This window comes from Chinchilla lanigera, unplaced genomic scaffold (assembly GCF_000276665.1).
Source record: "Chinchilla lanigera isolate Chin_1 unplaced genomic scaffold, ChiLan1.0 scaffold00037, whole genome shotgun sequence".
In the NCBI taxonomy this organism is placed as follows: Eukaryota; Metazoa; Chordata; class Mammalia; order Rodentia; family Chinchillidae; genus Chinchilla; species Chinchilla lanigera.
Genome location: NW_004955438.1, coordinates 16058785 through 16077449, shown reverse-complemented (window position 1 = coordinate 16077449; position 18665 = coordinate 16058785). Strand labels below are relative to the sequence as shown.

Sequence of the window (18665 nt, the reverse complement as noted above, 5' to 3'; positions counted from 1 at the left end):
GACGTGGCCCCACTTCCTGTGGCCCCCGTACCTGGCGTCCAGGTGTCCAGGTGGAGGTTGGAGGTGGCAGCTGGGGCTTCACAGGCCGGGGAGCATGCGGCTGCCAGGGAGGAGCTGGGCACACAGGGGTGGCTGCCTGCAAGACTGTGACTTGTGGCTGGCCTTGCACGTTGTCCCCCTGCACAATGCCGGCTTTCTCATTCCTCCTCTTCCTGAGTTCCCACTTCCCGCATAGACACAGCAGCTCAGGAGATGGCTTCGAGGGTCCAGAACCTTCTCGGTGCTTGTCCACTTCAGAGCATCCACCTGTCAGTCTGGCTTCTCCCCCAGGAAGCTTTCTGGATTGCCCAGCTGGTCCTGACTTCCTCTGAAGTTCCACACCACAGAAATTCATTTCCACGTGTCGCACTGGTAATGAGGGGGCCCAAGACTTGCTGGCTTTGGTTAGCGGGTGTGCATTTGCACATGGCGGGGAGGAGCTCCGAGGCAGGTCGTGTCTGGTGCCTGAAAGAAAGTTGCCGGCCTCCCCTCGATCAAGAAAATGCTGCAGGCGGTGGAGGACCAGGCCCCTTCAGTGACAGCCTCTAGCTCCCCCTGCGCGGGCCGTGTTCTTCAACTGTGAGTGGCAGCCCTGGTGAGGCTTCCTCTGCCGGGGAAGATCGGAGGACGGCTGAGCAGGAGTCGAGCTCTTAGCTTCCTCGCTTGCAAAGCTGAGATCAAGAAAAGATCTTTCTAGCGCAAGCAATGGGACCTGGGGGACTGGAGGTTGAGGCTGAACTGGCTCAAAGGGAGATCTTTCTGCAACCAGCCAGGGGTGGAAGTGGGTGGTCAGAGGCAGGTGACTCTTGTGTCCCCTGCTGGACCCTCAGAGCAGAGGCCTGTGCTGTTGCTAGACTGGCGAAGCCCACTTTATGCTTCTCTCCCAGACATAGCACAGTGTTGGGCCCTGAGAGTGACACAAGTGCCACCCCCCGCTGTAGTCGCACACGTCAGCATCTAACTGCAAACCATGACAGCTCACTCACTGACTCCTTTTCTGCCCTGAAGGGGGCCAGGACACACAACCCAGCAGAGGGTGAAGATAGGGAGCCCACAGACGACTGAGGTTTAAATTTCCCGCTGCCTGTAGAGATGGGGCAGATAGTGAGAGTCTATTTGCGGGAGAGGCAAAAGTGAAAAAAGCTTTCTGTGCCCCTGGAGAGGACCCTGGAGAGCTGGCGCACAAGCAGCTGCTCTGGGTTCCAGAGGCGAGGCAAGAGAATCTGGAGGAAGAATGAGTGTCGAGGCAGTCAGCACCTCACCAGGGTTCCCTTTTGGGTTTAAATAGTGTCTGCAGCTCTGGAAAGATAATGGATGGGCCTGTTCCACCACCAGCCACCTGTGGGCTGCCTAGGGCTGGCTTCTGAGGGCCGCTGTGCCTTGAGCTCCCAGAAGGGGGAGCATTTGGTGTGCTGTCCAGATGGCCAAGGCCAGCGGGAGGTGCCCGTCCCGGTACCACCCAGGCTTTTCTGTGGTGGAGCAGGGCCCGACTCCCAGAGGCATCTGGTGTGCATCCTGGCCCTTGGGCATTTCTGAGGCCGTCCTGCTGCACATGCCAAGCCCTGGAAGGTGGGCTGGACCCAACGACTGCTTCTAACCCACATGGACAGCTGTCACCCAGTTCAGTGTCTACACTGCCCGCCTTGATAACCTGCTCTGCCCACCACGCCCTAAGTGTGCTTATCTTTAACAGGAAGCCTGGAGGCGCATCACGGTAATCGCTGGGGCCAACCTGGGCTAGGAGGGTGGCCCGCACGGCCTGCCTGGACCGCACACTTCATGAGCATCTGATTTTCATGTGCAGTGACACCCCAGCAGCCCGCACGGTTCACCTTCCCACAGTAGTGACCAGGAAGGGCTGAAGCAGGGGAAAAGTCGGGCAGCGCCCTTCGTGGGCCACCGCAGACCCTCCCTCCCGACTCCGGGCCGTGGCCTGAGGCTGAAGTGTGGGCTGGGCCCCCGCTTTCCCCTTGGGTGTTGGATGCAGCTGGTGCTGTTGACACTGAACCTTGGCTTCCTGATAGGCCCTGTGAAGCCCAACAGGGAAAGGGCCTCCCTGAAGGGCCTCCACTCATCAGACGGGCACGTGCCTCATTGGGGAGGCAGCAAGGTGACGGATGTCACTTCCAAGATCGGGTCACCGCATGCTGGCGGCTCTGTCCTGCTCGGCCTCTCCAGCTCTGTCACTGGCCGTGAAGTGAGCAGACCCCTAGCAGGGGCTGAGGGAGACCCCGAGGGAGCGCAGACGCGAGGCCCCGGGTGGCCCTGCCTGTGAGCCCCTCAGCTGCTGGCAGCACCCAGTGTGAGCTGAGAGGCTCACTGTCCCCCAGCCGAGCCTTCAGGGGACCACAGCCCGGTGCTGTGGAGGGAGCCTGAGCTGGGGACCGACCCGCTGAGCTGGCCAGGCGCCTCCGAGGAGCAACATGAAGAGATGTGGGTCACTCTTTCTGCTCATCCCTGGCCACTTCATGGTGCAGCATGGGTCACTAACGCAGCTGTCAGCCTCAGTTTATCGCCCTGTGCATGGGGTTCACCAGACCACATCTCCCGTGGTTGTGCGGTCGCTTCCCCAAGCTCCCACAGAGGCAGTGTGGATGTGCTACAGCGCCCTCTCGCCGCTGCTGTCTGGACCGAATCAAGGTCTAACTGCCAACTCCGGCGCGTGCTGCGCAGGGAGAGGACGGGTGCTGGGGCAGCAGACAGCAGGGCCCTGGCTCCTCTGGGGGAAGGGCGGCCTGGCAGGGAGGCGAAGTCTGAGCCAAGGTCTGCAGAATGAGTCTCGGGAGGTGTCATCTGCGTGCTCCTCCTGTCTCTACCCCAGGAGTCTTGCTCCTAGCACTTGGTCACTTCCCGTGTAGCATTTCTCACAGTTCAGGACCGCTGCATGCGCCCTTTCCTCCTATTAGGTATCAGCCCTAAGAGGGCAAGGGCTAGGTCATCCACACCCAAGTATCGAGCTCAGTGCCTGGCACAGGAGATGCTCATGAAAACGCACTGAATGAATGAGCAGAAGCAAGCAAAGACTAAGGGACAAACCACTAGGAACTGGGAGGGGCCGGTCTTGCTAGAGCACAAGAGGAGGGAGACGACTTCAGGTCAGGCTAGAGAGGTGGCCAGGGTCGGATCACACAGGCACTGGGAAGGGGTTCTATTTAAGGGCAATAGGGAGCCATGGGAGAGGCCAGAGGGAGGGTGGATGTGATATCTTGAGAGATGTGTCTGGCTGCTATGACAATGAGTTGAGAGATTAAGGGTGGGAGCAGAAGTCCAGGAAGGAGGCTACAGTTGGGGGCCAGGCCAGAGAGGGTGAGGGTGGGGCGCGGAGATGGAGGGGCTCAGACTGCACTTGGTGGCCGGCTGCATGGGGAGAGGGCCCAGGGTGACGCGCGATCCCGCCTGACCACCAGGGAGAGCCGGAGCACCAAGACGGCGCAGTATCCCAGCCTGAACGCAGCCGAGGGCCCAGCGAGGTCCCGCATGCCAGCTCTGGGACCAGGAAAGGCCGTGCACTCAGGGCTCTATGATCCTAGAAGCCCTCGGGAGCAGCGCCAGGGAGGCTGCGATGGGGCTGGTGCGAAGGCTTCGGTGGGGCTGGTGGGGAGGCGGGGAGCCCTCTTCCAAGGCGGCTGTGTCTGCAGATAACGGGCGAGGTGGGTGTTTGCTGGGCTCCTCCGCCAAGGTCCCGGGGACCGGAACTGAAAGGGGCAGAAACGCAGAGCACTTCCTGGATCACCTATTTCATCAAAGACTTCTGCAGGGCAAAAGCATGATTTCTGTAGTAGAAGCAAGAGTTATAATATGCAACGCAAGTTCGCTTAAGTAACATTTTCAGGTGAGAGGCAAGACTGCGCACAAGTCATGGGCTGCCCTTCAGGCCCCTGAAGGTCAAATTCACGCGTCTCCACCAGTAGGGTGTTTGGAGAAAGTCTAAGGGGCTTTGATAGGAACAACAGCTCAAACTTGAGAGCAGCTAGAATTGAGCCCCGCACTTTTTGCTGTGCAAGCTTGAGCAAATTTCTGCACCTCTCTGAGCCAGGGCATCAGCTTCAGCTGCCCTTGAAAGACCTTGGCGCTCCAGGCCGACTTTGAGCACCTGCTCCTCTCAGACTGTCTGTTTGACCCTCCGCTTTTTACCGTCAGCTGCTGGAGAGTTGACAAGTGTTCATCTTCCAAGTGGCAGCATTTACGTAATTTCTTAGGTGAGATCACAGAAAATAGGAAAAGTAAAACCAATCAATGTGGGAATAAATAATCCCAGGGAGGCCCCTGCAGTGCACACCATGACTGCAAATCCACATTGTGTCATGGTCTAAAATCAACTTCTTGGAAACTCTCAGCGCTGCACTATATTACTCCACACGAAGAGGGCAAAAAGAAAAGAAAAAAATGAGTGTGTTGTCCCAGCCCACCTGCCAATGTTGTTTTGCTTTTTGTTGTTTTGTTGTTTTTGAGACAGAGTCTCCCTAAATTGTCCAGGCTGGCCTGGAGCTTGCAGTCCTCCTGCCTCAGCCTCAGGAGTGCTGTGATTACAGTCATATGCCAACCATACCAGGTCTCTACCCATCAATCTTACAGATATCCCAAGACCTTCCTTTGTGCTCGATCTTCCCAGATCTATTCCCAGAGTTTCTGATAATCTACCCAGGCCTTGTGAATGATTTTGTCACAGACAGAAACTTAGCTGTTCGCATACAGACACACACACACACACACACACACACACACACACACACACACAGTTTCAGCTGCATCTTGGGGCCTCGCCTGTGAATCTGTCCCTTCCCATCCCAGCCAACCCAGTTCTATGTTTTAAGGGCCACTGGGGCTGGAAAGGACCCTGTGAGTCCCAGACCGAGGTCTGCCAGCTCTTATGTTCAGCCACCATGTTCAGCCTGGGTCCAGAGGCCCCTGCTCCCTTGCTTCTGGGCAGCAGTGCTGGGGACTGGTGACAGCACTGCTGTACTTTGTGCTTTGTGATGCTGCGTAGCTGGGACGGAGGGAATCACTCTTCCCCCAGTGATCCGCCGAATAATGCGTGGACCCACGGCCAGCACAGTAGGGCTCATCTTTGGGGCTACTGAGGAGGCAGCTTGTTCTGGGAAGTAGTGTGGCCCCAGGTATTCACCACACCTGTGCGTGGGACTTGGCTGACCCAAAGGTCAGGTGCTGGCAAAGATCCCTCTGCACCCTCTACCGCATGTCCCTCACTTTTGGCTTCTCCAATTTCCTTACAGTTTTCACTTAGAGAGTCATTCCTTTTCTTAAGACTCTCATTCATTCATTCATCATTTACTCCGAGGCTGTAACAATGTGCTCACCCAGCACACATTTACTGAGGGCCTGTTCTGTGCTAGCCTGCGCCCTGGGTGCTGGGATGTGTGGTCAAGATGAACCTTTGAGTATTCAAGCTGGGGCAATAAACGTCCAAACAACTAAGCGATGACCAACAGGCAGGTGCTCTGAGGGTAGAGCCAGTGTCACCGCAGTGCACGCAGCCTGCCATCCTGGAAGGTCCATTTCTCCTGGAGGGCGGTGCCTGGCTTAGCTCAGAGCCGCACAGTCAGGCCAAGGGAGCGTATGGGTGGCCTGGTATCTTGTGAGAACGCAGCCTCTGCCTCCCTCCCAGACCCTCACTCAGTGTCACTGACGTGGGTCCCCAGCCGCCCTTTGCGTAGCGGGGACCCGCAGGAGCACACGCCCACTTCCTCTGCCTGGGAGCTGCTACCCGGGCCTGAACGTGAGCTGTGACTCGCTTCGGGCACCCAGTGCGTGTTACGCCTTGTTCACTGAGGTGGTTAACAGGGACGGAGTTCAGCTCGGAGCGCCTGCACTTCAGTTCACGTCCCAGCCTGACCTCTCAACTGGCTACGTGACCTGGTCAAGCCACATGGCTACATTAGGCTGCGGCTTCCTCCTGTAAAGGGAAGCTAGGAAACCAGTGCTTCCTGGCACTTGGGTTATGAGGACAGTGCAGTGAGTGGCAGTCCTCAGGCACCCCAGCAGGAACCTCGCTCATCTGCTCCAGTGCTCCCTTCCTACCTACTGTGGGCCCCCCAGTGACCATGGGAACACAGCCCTGACTTCCGGATGAGCAGGTGCCAATCTGGGGCTTCCTGTCCCTCTGTTGTCACCTCCCCCCAAGCCCAGGCAGCCCTGCGGGCCCCAGCATGGGCGCTGCACCTGCCCCTTTACTGCCGCAGGCGGTCTCTCAACCCCTCAGGTAGTGACAGAAACAGGAGGCAAAGCAGGTAAGGAAGCCGGTTGGTCGTGATGCCTTGGCCGGGAAGGCGGCCGTCAGGACAGGCTGGAGCACTCCGAAGCCTGGCCACTGGGAAAGGGGGTCCTGGGGGACGTGGCCTGGTTCATTGGCCACTTCCTGAAGGGCCTGGGATGCTTTCTCAGGCTCTTGTCCCTGAGGCTGTCCCCTGCCCAGCACACCCTGGGTTCTGTGAGCAGTGAGATCATCCTCACGGTCTCCATCTTGTCCAATATAAATGCCTGGGAAGGAAATGTCTCTCACCTGACAGTGCTTCGGCCCCGGGATGCCACTTCCCAGGGGACAAAACACCGTCAAAGCTTGGCCTGCATCTCAGCTCTCACCAGGGGCCTGAGCAAATTGAGGCCCGGTGAGGGTGTGACTTCTCTGAAGTTGCCCAGCCTAGGAGGGGCAGAAGCAGAGGATGAGGTGTCCAGACCCTTGGATCCTTGTGTGACTTCCTGAATGTGGCCGGCAGCCTCTTTTCCCTGCTTCCTCTGAGAAGTCCACCCTCCCGTGTCCAGCCTGCCCCTCTGAGGGTCATGCATTTCTTAAGCCTTTGTCTCTCCCCATCTCCAGCTTTTTACCTAGCACAATGCTGAGCACATGTGGGAGACTCGTGGGTGCTGGCCGAGTGCTGACAGATGTTTACCCAGAGGCCTACTGTGATGGATGTGGGGACCCTGGGGACTCCCTCACATCGTTTCTTTCCTTTTCTTGGAAAGAGGGGCGGTGTGGGTCAGAGCCCAGGGCAAGCTCAGGCTGCTGTCGGCTGGGGGGAGCCCGAGGCTATCAGCCCATCTTACCTGAATCAGGTCCAGCTGGGAGAAGAGGCCCATGCCCGTGGGGATGCCATGGGCCGGAGGGCAGCACTGCTGGGCCATGTTGTGGATGGCCACTTGCATGTAGCTGAGCAGCCGGCCCTGCGGGAGAACAAAAGCTCAGGCCCCTCCCAGCATCCCCCGCTCCATGCCCTGTTCCCAGCTCACACAGGCGGAGAAGTGTCCTGGGGCCAGGCCAGGAGCCTTGGTCCTTCCCAGTCTGTATTCTGCTCCCAGTGCTTGAAAGAGGCCTGCATGCCCTCCCCTGCTAAGAGAGAGGCCCGGTAAACACGTCTCAGGGGGTCCTCTTCTCTGGGAACATCTGTGGGCCTCCTCCGAGTGGGCCAGGCAGGCCCGTGGCTCCCCCTCCAGGCAGCGCTGGAGCCTTACACTTCAGACCTCCACAGTCATGGCCTGAGAGCCAGTTGTGGCCGCCTTGGCTTTCCTTTAGGAAGAAAGACACAGAGGGACCACATCCCCTTGGAAGCCCCTTGGATAGAGACCAGCAGCCCCCACCTTCCTGTATCCCACAAAGCCTAATCCCACTGGGCCAGGTCAATCTGAGCCCAAAGAGGTCCTGAAGTCCCTCAGTGACCGCATCCTGCCCAGGGGAGGATGCCTGGCATAGCTCCCAGCCCTGGGTCTTGGTCTCCAGAGTCCTCAGCAGTCTCCAAAACCGGAAGGACACAGGGTCTGCTGAGAAAGCTGGGGCTCCAGGATGACCAGACCCCTTCCTTGGCCAGTCGGGGCAGTGCAAAGCTTAATCTGAAGTCCTGGCCTTGGTGGGGGCATTGGCCCTGTGCTCCACATGGCCAGGTCATGATCAGAGAGATGCCAGAATCACCAAAGACATGCATGTCACTCGCCTGGGGCCCTGGCATCTTTTCATTACTAACCAGACACACTGTACAGCGTTTGACTGAGCACCCAACATGCTGCCAGCCCTGGGTCTCAGGTCTCAGCTCTGGTTCTTGGCAGAGCTCCGTCTTTAGCTACCTGAGCCTTCCGTTTTCTCATCCGGAAGGTCCTGCCCACGACTAGCATAGTCACCACACTCATTTCAGCTCTGGCTTAGAGAAGCCTGTGACAGCAAACAGCCCACGACTAGCATAGTCACCACACTCATTTCAGCTCTGGCTTAGAGAAGCCTGTGACAGCAAACAGCCACGTCTGTGTGACCATGTGTGTGGTGTCTGTGTATCTGTGTGCATACGTATGTTGTGTGTGTGTGTGTGTGTGTGTGTGTGTGTCAAGGTGATGCTACTAACGGAGGCTGCAGCTCCCAGATCCCCCATACCCAGCTCACATTGTGGCCTCCAGGGTGGGCGTGTGTGTCAAAGCCTGGGCTGTTCTGGTGGGCCATGCCGGCTTGCACCTGCCTCCACTGCTCCTGCTTGTGGTGACACTTCTTCTGCAGCTGACACAGCCGGATCTTGAGGCTCTGCGGCGAGTGGGTTGGGTCATCCCAGGGCACCCATCTGCCTGCAGGAGCTGCCTGAGTGGGGGTGGCTGCAGGGCCAGAGAGGGAGGACGGGTTCTGCCCAGGTCCACTGCTGCTCACCAGAGCCGGAGCCAACAGCAGGGTGGACACAGCCTTGGGACTGTGTGAGGACGCCCTGGACTGCGAATTAGGAAGATGTGGGACAAACACAAGTGACCTCTCTTCTCTGAGGTTTCCTTTCCTCACCGCAAAAATGGGAAGAATAGTAAGGCTGAGTCTCAGGTGGGAAATTAAAGGGGGCCTCGGCAGTTAAGATAAGTAATACTTCATGCAGTGTTAGGTCATTAACATTCACTGAGTGGGGAGGCCCCTGGAGGGACGACGTCAAAGCTCTCAGGAAGGACAGGGTCCTGCCCACAACTAGCATGGTCACCACACTCGCCTTCCTCCGAGTCCTGCTTCCAGGTACTGGAGATTCAAAGGCCACAGACTCCTAAACTGCTTCTCACAGGGTCCAGCCCAGGAGTGGACCTGGTTCTTGGAAGGGGAAAAAGCTGCCAAATGGGGTAGTTTTGCAGACTTGCCACTAGGGGGCAGCAACTCTCCAAACATCATGCCGGGGTCCCAGGGCCCGCAGACATCAGAATTCCAGGCCTTTGCTGGGAAGGGTCCCGCCCCTCTATCTGGAATGTGCAGCCTACAAAAGTTCTATACATCATGGGATTTCTGAGCTTTTTTGTGTTTTGCAGTCGTGGGGATTCAACCTAGTGCTTTGCCCATGCTAGACAAGCTTCCTACCACTGAGCCAGGTCCCCAGCCCTTTATTTTATGTTGAGACAGGGGTCTCCCTACGTTGCCCCTACTAGCCCAGAATTTGTGATCCTCCTGCCTCAGCCTCCCACGAAGCTGGGATTGCAGGTATGTGCCACATGCCTGCCAGTGAGACAGTTCTGTGGTGTCTCACGAGAACCCTAACAGGTAGGATATGTTGTGTGTTATTTGACAAACGAGGAAATTGACGCTCAGAGAGGGCACAGATGCCTCTCACAGCTTTTCAGTAGCCAAGCAGGGACCAGAACCCCAGTCTTTCTGAACCCACAGCTCTTAGTTTTTCTACTGTGCACAAAGGCAGTCAGCAGTGAAGGAGAGGGGACCCAGGGGACACAGGGCGGGGTCTGGAGGGACCTCCCACTGAGACTCTCCCTGCCAGGGGACGTCCAGGTTGCAGGTGGCTCTCACCGGCAGGAGGGCCTTGCGGCTGTCCTCTAGGGACTCCAGTGCCTCGTGCGCTGCCCGGGTCATCTGGCAGAAGGCGTCCAGCTGCTTCTGGGCTTCCCTGCTGGCCGTGAGGAGCTTCCCGTAGCGCCGCACCAGGGCCTCCAGCCCGGCTGCCTCGGGCTTCTCTGCATCGCTGCAGCCTGAGGGGAATGGGGCTTGGGTGGGTGATGCCGCGGCTGGGAATTCTGCCGGAGCCCTGGGCTGAGGGGCAGGTGATCCTGCCCTCGGGCTCTGAGACAGCGCCTGGTGCCTCCCCCGACCCCGGGAGAGGCAGGACATTGATAAGTTCGCTGGTGGCAGCTGAGAACCCAGATTCTGGACCTAGGCTGCAGGTGAGGAGGTGGGAGACGCCCAAGGGCAGCAGCAGATTCTGACTCCCAGGGGAGGGCGGAACTGGTGACTCATTTTGGGTGAGTCAAATAGGGCTGAGCCGCTGAGTCAGGAAGGCCCCAAACTGGAGGCCACAGCAGCTGGATCCAGGGTCACTTCAAGGCCCACACTTGGCTGAGGGCCCTCTGCTCTCCCTTGGCTCGGCACTCAAGGCCACCTCAGCAGCCCTGCCAGCTCCAGCGCATGCGCCCACCCTGCTATGGTGGCCAAGCAGGGCGCTCTTCCCTCTCCTGCAGCGCCCTGCCCTTTGCCAAGCTCACTTGAGCTCCTGAGAAGTCACCTCCTCTCTGAAGCCTCTCCTGACCTCTAGGACAGAGTCGAGGCTCCCATAGCCCCTTGGCAGGCAGTAACACCTTTATAAAACCAAGCTCTGTGGCTACGAGGTCAGATAGACCAGATGCTGAGACACAGCCCCGTGGCCTCCTGACCGGGCGACCTTGAACAAGTTCCTTACCCTCTCTGAGCCCAGGTAACACAGTGAGCAGAAGCTTGGAAGGATATAAAAAAGCTGGCTGAAGAGTTTGGCACAGAATAAGTATCTAATAAATGGTAATAATTATTCCTATTTTTTATGATGTTAAACTAATAATGATGATCGTAAAATGTCTTTTTGTTTGTCCTTCCTTTTTCTAATGAGCTGGAGGCACTTTTAACAGCCAGCTTGGGCACAAATTATGACAAGACAAAACAAAACAAAACAAAACACTAAAACCCATTTCAGTTTTAGTGTTTATTAAATAATAGCAAAACCAACCAAAAAACCATAGATGAGCAAAAAACACACTTGTCCCACAGTATGGGTGGGAGTGGTCTCAGGGATGCCCCATCCCTGTCTCGGTTACTTTTCTCTTGTTGCTGGGACAAAATACCTGACATCCAAAATTAAGGAAGGAAAGGTTTATTCAGCTCACAGTCTGTGGAGGTTTCAGTCCGTACTTGGCTGGCTCCAAGGCAGGGTGGCACATGGCAAAGGGCAATCATTCATAGCGGTGGATGATAGCAAATACAGCCAGAGCAAAAGGGGAGGAGTGGCAGCAAGCAGGCTCTTTCTCTCTCTTTCATATGCAAACTGCCTACCCCAGGGTGGGTGTAGCACTCCCACCCATAATTCCAGCATTGGACCATGGATGGATCATAAACTCTAAAAGCCCGCCCCATGACTGCATGTGTCTTTGGGGGGACATCCAGACACAAACCATAACACACCAATCTCCGTAACCCCAACAGGCTCAATCCCTCTCTGAAAAGGTGCGGAGTTTAGAGAGAACCTACCTGACCCCCATGTGCTTTAAACGTCCCTCCGTGACTCACGGTGCCCAGCACACTGTCACCGTGGTGTTGGTAGTTTTTCTACCACACTGGAAAATGGCAGGAAGAAAAACTGTGCAGCACAGGTGCGAGTTTGTTTTTCGCAGATGTTCAATCCAAGGCTGATGGAACCTGCAGACTCGGATGCAGGGGTGACTGCAACCGTCATCGTGGCTGACTTACTGGAGCTCAATGCCAGGCACAACACTCTGTGCTCATACCGATGGATGGGTTTATGCAGCCCCCACAGCTACTGCGCTCATTTTACAGAGAAAGAAATCAAGACCCTGAGGCCCCTCAGAGCCCACTTGGTTGTCAGGTTGTGTTGGGTGGGGAACCAGGCAGCCTGATTTGGGCACCTGTGTCCTTCTCAGCTACAATAGTGTCGCTTTGTGTGTCCTCGGGCTGCAGATGAGCAACTCAGACTCAGTGAGGTCACGTGCTGTGTCCCAGCATGGAGGGGACAGGCTTTCTGGGAAGCCACGTACCTTTGGGGATTCTCTCTAGGACCTTCCTCAGATAGTCTGCGAATGGCTTGTATCTCTGTAGCTCTCTCTCCAGCTTTCTCTGCCTGTGGAGTTGAGACACGGTGAGAACCTGGTATGGTGAGAATCCCACATGGCCCCAGCCTGGGCCACCCTCCACAGACCTCCTGCTTAGGCCTGTGCTGGGCCGGCCATTTGCTACCTATCAGACTGCCACTGACTGACAGTCTTACTGGGGACAGTCTTACCTGCCCCTGTCTTACTGGGGAGCAAACCGAGTCACATACAGGTCAAATGATTTCTGGTGTTCAGGCAGCAAAGGGGGAAATGCAGACAGTGAGGACCAGGTCCTCTCAGTGTCAGAGTCTCCTATGTCCCTCCTGGAGGGGGATAGGTGGTGGCCAAGGCCACCCAGCAGGCAGAACACCCCTCCCAGCTGGTGACCGGGGCCCGATGCTTCCCTTTGTCCATGTGGGGCTGGCAGCCTGCGCTCAGGGGCTGTGAGACCCTCCCACAGCTGGCAGGGACACACACGGGTACCCATCACATCGCGAGGCTCAGCCTGAGGCCGGGCACTCCCCAAGCCCCTGGCTTGACTCAAGGACAAGGAACCCCCACACCGTGCCCAGCAGGCTGCCTACCCTGGGCCCAGTCAAGGTCAGAGCTCAAGGGCAGAGGGAAGAGGCGGGCTGTGCTGGCCTCAGCCTGTCCACACCCTCTGACTGCGCCAACAGGGGCCTGGGTAGGATCGCTGAGCAATTGCCAAGTGACCCGGAGCAAGCCGCTGCATTCTTAGTCGATAAACCTGAAAAACTCAGGTCTTTCTCACAAGTACTGTGGAGGCCGCAGCCATGGGCCGCAGTTACGGACCACAGCAGCGCCGCTCATCCCGGGATCAGAAGCCCCCTGAGGTCTTCACAACAAGGCTGGATCTTGTTTCCTAACACTGCTCAGGGACCCACCTTTTGCACCAGCTTCAGACTTTTACAGGTGGCCAGTAATTTAAGTCCCTTCTAAGTGGGGTGAGGGCCCAGGGTCTCCACTCAGAGCCAGGGCAGCAGAAACAGACTGACTTCAGAGGCCCCGTGCTGATGGGGCACAGGGACAGCCCCCCAGAGCCCCTCCTTCCCGATGAGGACACGCAGCCCCAACAGGCCTGGGAGTGGCCCCAGACGTGAGGTCAAAGGGGAGCTGAGACTGCAGGATGACGGCCACGCCACTGGCCTGTCCCCACAGCCACCCCACGGCCAGGGTTTTCTTCCAGCCATCCCACCGCTCTTATCTACTTTCTTGGCCTGGTCTCCTCTGGGGGCAGTTTTGCTTCATCCCAGTCACTTGGGGTAAAGGCCAGGGTAGGGGACAGTAGGCCTGGCACAGCTCATACTTGGCCTGAAGGTGGCAGAGTTGGTGCAAGAGCATCTTCAGATCCCTGTCCTTGTCACCAGGGTCGTTCGGGCCAGCTCTTTGGCCCGTGTCCACGGCCAGCAGCATTGATCCTCACGGTTCCAGGCTGCGTAGGAGGTGGGTAAGCCGTGCAGGAGGCAGGTGGACCTAACCGGACAGTTGCAGAGGCAGCTTCCTCTCTGGATCCTCTCTGTAGCCCTCTGACGTCAGGATGTGCACTCTACTTCACAGCAAAGAAAGCAGAGTCTCAGCAGCTGTGACCAGCTCAAGGTCATAGAGCAGGCCTGACTTTGGACTTGGGCTCATTGATTTCAAAGGTCAAGGCCTTTGAGATGGATCCTCACCACCCCAGTGCTACAGCCCCATCACCTCTAAATTTTAGTTACCAGGCACCAAGATTCTGGGAGGGCTTCCAACAGGTGCTAGTTTCCGGCAACATCTGGGAAAGAACCATGGGGTCATCATACTCTGTCCACCCGCGTCCCACCCACTGCAAACTCTGAGCTCACGCAGGGCTTAAAGAGCTGGACTGGACGCTGACAGAGACAGTGAGCAAGGTCATGGCCAGCCTTAGGGGTGGTCCAGCTGGCAGGGAGTCCATCACAGCCTTGCAGCTCAGTTCCTGGGCCCCTGGCCCACTGCAAGACCTCCCCTCCCTGGCCATCTGCAGGGTCAGCCCCAAGGTATGAGGAAGCAGAGTGAGAAAGTGAGGCCGCGGGCCCAGCCTGTCTGACCTCAGCCCAGGACACACGTTCCTATGCACCAGGAGGAGGAAGGGGCCCTGCTGACTCACCCACTGCTCCAAGCACAAAGCCACAGATGGGCTGTGACATCACAATGCTGGTTTCTGTCCTCAGGATGTGTCTGTCTTGCACACCCTGCCAGGCCAGTGGGATTTGGGCTGCCCACAGGTGGGGCATGAAGGAAAGGAAGTGCACAGCGCACAGGAGCTGGCTGCTGGGGCGGGTGGGCAGAGGGCTTTGGGGGAATGGGGACACTGTGAAGCCAGGTTAGGGTTGGGCAGAGTGAGGATGACAACCTGGCCTGTTGCTTCCGTGGCATTGCTTAGTGACTTTGCTCCCTGCAGGGACTCTCAGCAACCTCTTCCAGCCCTGGTGCAAGGGGCAGCAAGATTCAGAGTCTAAGGGCCAGGAAGCTGTGCTGGGCTCCTGCTCTGGGCCCAGCCTGGTCCAGCCCCCCACCCCATCTTTGCCTTGCACAAGGGAAGGCTCCCCACTCAGAGTTGGGGAGCCACCCATGAGGGTCCTGGGGTGCTCCAGGGCCAGGTCTGGACCAGGTCTCCTGTGCCAGGGCCCTCTTAGGAGAGAGACAGAGGCACAGCTTTGGCTCCAGGCCCACAGAGGAGTGGGTAGCGAATTGGTCCCTACAGGAGTGACATGCAGCTTCCTGCCTCAGCCTCCAACTTCCTGCAGTGTCTTGAGGGGTCATTCTCCCTAGTTGAGGGATGGGAAGGTGTTCTCTGACCTGGGAGCCAGGTCTAAGGGAAGCCAGGGACATGATCATTCCTCTGATCCCCAGAGCCAGAACCTTCCCCGGGAAGAATCTCCACTCACAACAGAGGCTTTCAGGGACCTGGGTTCAAGTTTCGCCATCCGCAGGCCATGTTACCTCCCTGCTCTGAACCTCAGTGATGGAATCATCTCCCTGTAGCATCTTTCCTGTAGTCACAGGAAAGACTGTTCTATTGCCTAGGCTCTACCTTCAGTAGCACCATGCTGGGGACCATGCCTTTAACACATGAGCCTTTGGGAACATTCCAGACTCAAGCTATGGCATTGAAAGTCATCAATTTCTGCCTTGAAGGACAATAAGCACATGTATGTGTCACCAGCACCTCTTTAGTCATGAGTTGTCTGATCTTGGGTGGGTCTCTTAGTCTTGCTGAGCCTCAGTTTCTTCCTCTGAAAAATGGGCTTGACTATACAGTAGATTCTCCTTATATCTGGAAAATGCATTCCAAGACCCCCAGGGGAGGCCTAAACCTACAGACAGTACTAAAACCTATTTGGCTAATATTGTTCCCATACATACCTGTGATACAGTTCCTTATAAGTTAGACATAGTAAGTGATTAATATATAGTAAGTAAAATAGTAAGTGGTACAGTAATTCAGTGATTTTATAACTAATAATAAAGTTAAACAGTTATAATAGTTATATATGACCAATAGGTGGGTAGCATATACAGCATGGATACCCTGAACACAGGGATGATTCACATCCTGGGCTGGAAGTAGTGATGTCTTAGTTAATTTCTTGTCACTGGGACAAAACACCCACCACCCACCACTAAAAGGAAGAGAGGTTTCTTTTGGCTCATGGGTTTTAGAGGATTTGGTCCATAGTTGGCCAGCTCTATGGAAGGAAGGAAGGGCATGGTGGAAAAGTCTGGTGGAGGGCAGCTTCTCACATCATGGTGACCAGAAAGCAGAGAATGAAAGGAGGCTCCTGGGAAGGAAATGAACCCTTCTGTATCACATCCCCAGTGACCCACCTGTAACCAGGTCCCACCTCCCAATAGCAAACCAGACATGGAATCATCATGGACTGATCCACTGGTAAGTACAGCGCCCCATGATCCAATCACCTGCCACACACATTAGGCTTTTGGGAGACTCCCCAGACCTAAACTACAAGTGAAATGGCACAAGATTTCATCACATTGCTCAGAAGAATGGCACAGCACACAATGTAAAACTTAGGAATTATTCCTGGAATTTTCCACTTAGTAATTTTGGACCTGAGTTGATCATAAGTAACTGAAACTGTGGATGGGGTGTGGGGCAGTACTGTAGACCTTATCTCATAGAGCTGTTGTGGAGATTCAGTTAGCACATGTCCATAAAGCACTGTGCATCAATTGCTAGTATTGTCACGCTGCATTGTGTGGGTCTGCTGCCATATCCAGCACTTATGGTTACTCTCGGGTCCACAGCCATTCTGATTGAGCCCAGGTCCTCTCTTGAACACTCTCCAGCCCATCCAGGAAAAGTGCTGGCCAGTTCCATGCGGGTCTTGCAGGCTTGCTTTCACCCCATGCACCAGAGCTCCCCTCTTATAGCCCACAAGAGGGCGACTCTGCACTTTCCAAAGCCTCCTGTGGGACCACCAGAACCCGGGTTGACATTCCATCTTTTCAGCATGGGGGAAGCCACGCCTACCCCTGGGGAACAAGCTGCCTGGAGCTGGGGCTGAGATTCCCCAGCTAGAGTGGCTACTGCCAGCTCCCTGGGTGGCCCAGATTCTTTTCTTTTTATCATTTTTGTAGGAATCCTGAAGTTCCTAAAAATGCTGCAGGTGGTGGGAGAAGGCAGTGAAGGAGACCAAATAGGAGCTATGATTAGCAAGCGGGGAGCCAAGAAGTCCTGTGCTTGGGAAGCCAAGGCAAGAGGGAAGAAAAGAGGTGGCTGGATCAGATGCCCAGTGTCTTAGTTACTTTTCTCTTGTTGCTGAGACAAAATACCCAATGCCCAAAATTAAGGAAGGAAAGGTTTATTTAGCTCACAGTTTGTGGAGGTTTCAGTCCATAATCAGCTGGCTCCAAAGCAGGGTGGTGTGGCAGAGGAGCAACAATTCATGGTGGTGGAAGACAGCAAAAGCAACAAGACTAAACAGGGAAGAGTTGGGGAGCAAGCCTCTTTCCCTCCCTTATATTGTACGCAGGATCCTTGCCCCGGGGACGGGGTGCAGCACTCACACCCATAATCCCAGCATTGGGTCAGAAATCAATTACAAACTCTATAAGCCTGCCCCATGACTGTATGAGGCTTTGGGGGAACATCTAGACATAAACCATAACACCCTGCAATTTCCTCCAAAGTCCCTGGGCTGGAACACCCTGACCAGTCACACTTGTGAATGTGTTCCCTTTCATGGTGACAGGGATTTTGTGCATGTCTAATTGGAGTTCTAAATGCGTCACTTACCTGTATGTCAAATTCTTTTTTCATATTTGGGAAGTTTTCTGCCGTTACTTCTGTGAACAGGATTTTTTAATGTTGTTTGCACAATCTCATGCTTTTCCATTTACTCCTATCAATCTTATGTTATTCTTCTTTGCATCATCTAGCATCTGTTGGATTGATTTTTCATGGTCCCTTGCTATTTTTAAGAAATTTTTCTTTTCATTATTGCTAACCACAATCCTGCCTTCAGTATCTGATATTCTGTCATCACACTGGCTCATTCTGTTACATATACTTTCAATGGAATTTTTAATCTCCTGGATATCTGTTTGAATCTGTTTCATGGATTCCATTCTTTCCTATGTTAGGCATTTATGGTTTCCACCATTTTCCTAAGCTCCTCTATTTTTAAAATCTGTATCTGCTTCAGAGTCACTACGTCTTTCATTATGGTCACCATCTCTGTAGTTATCTGATAAATTATTTCTAATTTGATTTTTTTCTAGAGCTTCATATATCTTCTTTGTTACTTCCATTGTTATCACTTCAGAGAGGTGGGAGGCTTTCAGATTATCCTACCTCATTAACCCCTGGATTTGCCGTTAGTGAGCTGGGAGTCTGTGGTTGCATCTTGCTCACATGTCTTCTTTTTCTTTTTCTTTTTTTTTTGGTTTTTCCTGGGTTGATGCTTGTAAATTTACTTATGGGAGGTAGCTTTATTGCTAATATTTAGAACACTTAGGAAATGACTCTTTCTCAGAGATATCTTCCAGGTGTAGATGGTTTTGAATTTTGAGCCTGTTGCAAGATCCCACCTCTTCAGTTTACTGGGGATAAGAAGATGCTGACTATTTGATCTAGCTCCTGGTTCTTCAGCGCTGGCCTATAGTACTGTTTACAACCCTTAGGCAATCTCAGTCTTGGTATACCAGGAAGAACAACTGATTAGAACAATTACTTGGCTAAAGTAGTACAATCAGCAATGATAGCATTAAACACAGCCTAAAAGATGTCAAACTGTGGCAACTATTAATTTGCCACCTTTAACCATATGAATTATATTTATGGTTATACAACAAAATCTAAAATAAACCAGAAAATTGTATATAGTAAATATACCTTAAATATGGCAATTTTACCCTCAGGGGAGAAAAATTTAAAAGAAGGTAGGGGAGAAAAGGAGAAGTAGAAGAGGAAGAAATTAGAAGTGAGGCAGGAGACAAGGGAAGACTAGGTAAACTTTGGGAAACTGGTGAAGAAGATTAGAGGGAAAGAAAGAAGAAATAAAAGCAAGAACAGAACAATGATAACAAGAAAA

At 54.6% G+C, this 18665-nt stretch overlaps 1 protein-coding gene across 5 annotated transcripts; it reads right to left on the bottom strand.

Moving 5' to 3' along the window:
- Positions 1-6288: 6288 nt before the first annotated feature.
- LOC102009989 (putative uncharacterized protein encoded by LINC00521) lies at positions 6289-14212 on the bottom strand. 5 transcript variants are annotated; one of them, XM_005390359.1, is made up of 8 exons: positions 14157-14212; positions 13792-13861; positions 13403-13642; positions 12022-12104; positions 9797-9975; positions 8414-8557; positions 7102-7218; positions 6289-6537 (listed from the first exon to the last, which is right to left on the bottom strand). In XM_005390359.1, exons 3-8 carry the CDS (start codon positions 13507-13509, stop codon positions 6334-6336), a joined length of 834 nt encoding a protein of 277 aa, XP_005390416.1. In that variant the 5' UTR covers positions 13510-13642; positions 13792-13861; positions 14157-14212; the 3' UTR covers positions 6289-6333. The 5 variants fall into 5 exon arrangements, with proteins under 5 accessions (XP_005390416.1, XP_005390415.1, XP_005390418.1 ...); XM_005390358.1 differs by having other exon boundaries at positions 13403-13645; positions 13809-13861; XM_005390361.1 differs by having other exon boundaries at positions 8423-8557; positions 13403-13645; positions 13809-13861.
- Positions 14213-18665: the final 4453 nt, after the last annotated feature.